A 4,374-nucleotide genomic window follows, 5' to 3' on the forward strand; every position below is an offset into this window, starting at 1 on the left:
TGTGTGGTGTCCCTGCTCATGGTGGGGGGTTTGGAACTAGACGATCTTGATGTCCTTTCCAATCCTAACTATTGTATGATTCTATGAATGCAAATATCCTTCTATCTCACCAGCACAAGGTAGGAATAGATGGTTGCTAGCAAGAGGTGGCTGTCAATGCACCATGAGACACCAGCATGGACGGACAGCAAAACAGAGTGTGCTGGGGCTGCAAACAGTCATCTCTTTTATTATTCACCCTGCCCTGGCCAGTGCCAGTGAGCTGCTGCTGCCAACTCATTACCAGCACTGCTGACAGCATGGATCACGTGTGTGTCGGTAGCTAGAGAAACCCCAGCCAGTTCATGACATCCTGTTGTTTGAATATGGTTACAAAAGTTGGATAGAAAATAAGAGGATAAACTTAAAATCAAATGGTATTATATTTAGCAAACTGATTATTTATTTTCCTGTGTTATGGACACCTCTGCCCGCTGCCAAAGCAAAAATGTTAAATTTTAACAGTCTATTATGAAATCATATACAAAAAGGAAAAAAGCAGTGACCTCATGTTGTGTGAAGAGACATGTCTTGGGGGAAACAAAAAAGAAAATCAAAACCAGAGTGAACACTCAGCCCGTTAAGCAATTCTCCACCTCAGTTTATAAGTGCATCATGGATTCAAATTCATCAATTCTCTGTTTGGTGTTTCCTTTTCTAATCCTCCGGTAGGAGATTGTGTTGTACCTAGAATAGCTGTGTCTGGAGATATCATTTTTTTTCCCCAGGCTGGGCTGTTCCTCTGGTTTCTCCACTGGGGAGTTGCAGCCGGGGGTGGTCAGGGGAGATGCCTCCTTGCTACTGTCATACTGCTTTAGATGGGATGCCTCGCTGTTCTCCTTCTTGATTTCAATCACTTGAACTTCATCCTCTTCAGTGTCCTCCTCCTCCTCGTTCTCCTCATCCTCCTCGTCCTCCTCCTCTTCAGTGGCATTTCCCCTCCCATCGGTGCTGGCTGCGAGGGTCTCTGCTGCCTCCTTGACGGAGCTGGCTAACATCCCCATCACTGGCTCCCTGCTGCCCACAGGCAGTCCATCACTGCCTGGCCCTGCAGCAACACAGAGGGAATGTTGGTAAGGGCAGACTTGGCATGCCTTCATGCCCCTGTCCTACATGCTTTTGATATAGCATCATACTTGGTGTCTTACGAGCTCCTGCCACCAAAGCACCCATCCTCCAGAGACTGCCTGGTGGGGGGTGCCCCACATCTCCAGCATGAACCCCATCACCACAGATGCTTGCATGTGCTTGAGAAAGGCATTGTACATTCTCAAACTCATTCCTTGAGGCCACCTGCCTTTGCATTTTTTAATGACCTTCTCTACCACCTTTCCCACTGAGTTCTCCCCACTCAAAGAGGGAAGTGCAGCATAGCATCCCCCACTGAGCACCAGGACCAGAGACACTCTGCCTCCCCGCATGCACCAGATCTGCTCCTGCCCTCTCAGATCCACAGCTGGCAACCATCACACTGCAAGGCCCTGCTGCAGTGCCCTTCTAAACTCCCTTCCAACCTTCCCAAAGCTCTCTGCTAAGTGCCTTGGGCAAGTGCTGGACTCAATTAGACAAACTCCCTGTTAAGGAGTTGCTGCCCCTTACCTGCAAACCCTGCCATGGGACCAAGGATCCCATCTCCCTGCGGTGCTCAGTGCTGGGTCTGCCTGACATGGTAGGAAAGGGAAACAGAAAGGGAAATGGCAAGGAAAATGGAAAAGAAAAAAGGAAAAGGGAAAATGGAAAAGGGAAAAAGGAAAAGAAAGGGGCTGCTCTGCACCCAGTGCCCAGCTGTGCCCATGATGCATCAGGACCCCAGCACAGCCCTCCTGGGATGGTCCCTCCTTCAGAGATGGCCCACCAGGCTGAGATGACTATTTCCTATTTGTCCTGTTTGGCATTTGTCTCTGTGTTAAATGGTGCTTTAGTGTCACAACAAATGGTCTATTCAACATTTTGCCTGTGGGGTCCTGAGTATTAATTAGACTAAATTGGTTAGGTACTAAAAAGCAGCCTGCAATTTAGAGATAAAGTTCTCATGGCTAGGGGGGAGAGGTGCAGGGGGGTGCTGTGTTTAACAGGTTTTATTGTGGACTCATAAAGCAACACAGCTGGAATATGGATTTCAGCTCTAAGTGAGAAAGCCTCCGTCATGATTCACCTCCTCACAGTTGCTATGAAATATTATTGTACCCATGACAAATGTTCATATTTTTTCCTTTTCTTAATCAAAGTTTCTGTTTACAGGGCATGGTCCATACATCTTTTACAACTACATTCAATGACACTCTAGCTTTGCCAGGACTGCAACAGCTACCCTGAGTTGTTAATCTGCTCTTCTCCAAGGAGGGGCTTCATATTTATGTGGCAGCTGACATACAGAAAACACCTATCTGTTGCAGCCAGGTAGATGTGTAAATGACAAGAGGGATCCAGCACGGCCAGGTGCCGGGGAGTGGGTTAGAGCCACCAGCCGTGTGCCCCTGCCATGGCTGGGTCACAGGGTGGGGAGAACATCATTAGCAGCCCCTGGTCCAGCCACTCCTCATCCCACACTGCTAAAACCAACAAGACACAGGAAACATGGAAGGACAGCAATGCTGAAAGCCCATCTAGAGATGTAGCTTTCTTTTAATAACACCCAATAAAATACTCCTCCTTTCTGGAGGAGTGCTGCATTTTGGATGGTATAATTGAATAGGTTCATCTATGTGTAGATATATGCAATCATTTTAAGTTGTGGCTGGGGATGGGCAGCAAGTGCCCCCCTGCCGCCCCACTCACTGCAGGAGGCGGGTGTGAGATCCAGCCTTGGCTCCAACAGATTTTCACCATTTTCACCTAGGAATGAGTAGAGAGGGACCCAGGAGCAGATGTTTAGGAGAGCAATTTGCTGCTAGGTTCTTGGGTCAGGGGGATTTAGACATTTGGTGAATCAGGCAGGAATGAGTTTGGGTTTTGAGGCCACACATTTCTGACCGACAGTCTCCTGAGGTTATCCTCTGAGCTCCCCTTCATGGACCAGAAGATAAAGCGTCTCCCAGCCTCACAAGGCTGTTGGAGACCTCCTGGCTGATGATCCCACTTACTTTCAATGCCCTACGGTCATGGAGATACACACAAACCCCAGAAAGAAAGAGATACCAGACATGTTTTCTTAAAGTGCAGCAACTCAACGGATGAATAATGAGTTACTGCTCTCCAGAATGTAAGAGTCTGACTGAATTAAAAAAAATAATAACCACCTACATGTGATTGTCTCAGAAGGCTACTCATTGCTATGCTTTGGGAACACCTTGTCACACAACGTTTTCCATTACCTTCCTCTGATTCCTGGCCATCGGTCTCCATGTCCTGGATATCAGCTGATCCCTGCTGTAGTGTCCCATCATTTTCCTCTCGCTTTTCTTTAGGAAATACAAAGCACAAGAAATGGACTGATGGAGTAGTTAGTGAGAATAGTTAGGCTTTAATGGTTGCAGATTGGCAGCAGTTTTTCAGAGCAGATTAAAAAAATTGCTTGCTTCTTTAGTTACATACTTTTCATTGCATTCTGTGTAACTGCTAGCTCAAATTTGTCCCTAACTCTGAATTACTCTGAGTCATTGTTACAACTACCATAGGTTAAGAATTTTGAATAACACATATAGTGCATCTCACTATTCATAAGACTATACATAAACCAGAACTTTTCTTTCTAAGCACTTAGAGAAAGGCAGCCTTGTACTTTACCTTCGCATTGCTTCTCTCCATCAAAATCCCCATGAACTATATCCTCTGCCAAGGAATTTCTATTTTCCTCCTGATTTTCTTCTGCAGGTGGAGCATCAGGGCTCATTTCTGCATTTGCGTAAGGGACCGTTCCAACAGATTTTGCTATTTCACCAATGACCTGGAGTGGGCCCTTCTCCAGGGGTACACTCCCGTTGCACTCGGGCATGCCAGATGCTGATGGGACTTCTTCTGTCATGCTTAGGTCGGTGCCTTGTCCGCAGACCAGGGCCGTGCACCTCCGGGGGCCCCGCTCCTGCGCCCCGGGGTGGGAGCAATACTCTTCACCCCTTCTCCACAGGGATTTTGTTCCCCTGCACAAATGGTCAAAGTGTGTCTCCTCTCCTGCGGGTGCTGCAGCAGAGCAGGATCCACGGTCACACCATCAGATGTGCCAAGGGCTTGCCAGCGGGCTCTGGCCATGGGGCAATCCAATCAGCACCTCGCTTGTTGCTGAGGCTCGTCCTGTTGCATAATTAAATACACCATTTTAATTTACATAAACAAACAATCAGAAGCAAGGAAGCTTTTGTGCTGGCATGGAGAGCGGGTCTTTCAGCATGTCAGCCC

General features: G+C 47.6%; 1 protein-coding gene across 1 annotated transcript; it reads right to left on the bottom strand.

Moving 5' to 3' along the window:
* Nucleotides 1-641: 641 nt before the first annotated feature.
* On the bottom strand, nucleotides 642-4,003 carry ERMN (ermin, ERM-like protein). Its single transcript, XM_010016384.1, has 3 exons — nucleotides 3,766-4,003; nucleotides 3,354-3,440; nucleotides 642-1,087 (listed from the first exon to the last, which is right to left on the bottom strand). Exons 1-3 carry the CDS (start codon nucleotides 4,001-4,003, stop codon nucleotides 642-644), a joined length of 771 nt encoding a protein of 256 aa, XP_010014686.1.
* Nucleotides 4,004-4,374: the final 371 nt, after the last annotated feature.

Source organism: Nestor notabilis, unplaced genomic scaffold, assembly GCF_000696875.1.
Source record: "Nestor notabilis isolate BGI_N333 unplaced genomic scaffold, ASM69687v1 scaffold14770, whole genome shotgun sequence".
Taxonomy (NCBI): domain Eukaryota; kingdom Metazoa; phylum Chordata; class Aves; order Psittaciformes; family Psittacidae; genus Nestor; species Nestor notabilis.

Excerpts from the sequence above, each read along its gene's own strand:
- ERMN (XM_010016384.1), bottom strand. The coding sequence starts at position 4,003 with ATGACAGAAGAAGTCCCATCAGCATCTGGCATGCCCGAGTGCAACGGG. Across the intron at positions 3,441-3,765 it reads TGGAGAGAAGCAATGCGAAG|AAAAGCGAGAGGAAAATGAT; the intron begins GTAAAGTACAAG and ends TATTTCCTAAAG. Across the intron at positions 1,088-3,353 it reads TGGCCAGGAATCAGAGGAAG|GGCCAGGCAGTGATGGACTG; the intron begins GTAATGGAAAAC and ends GTGTTGCTGCAG.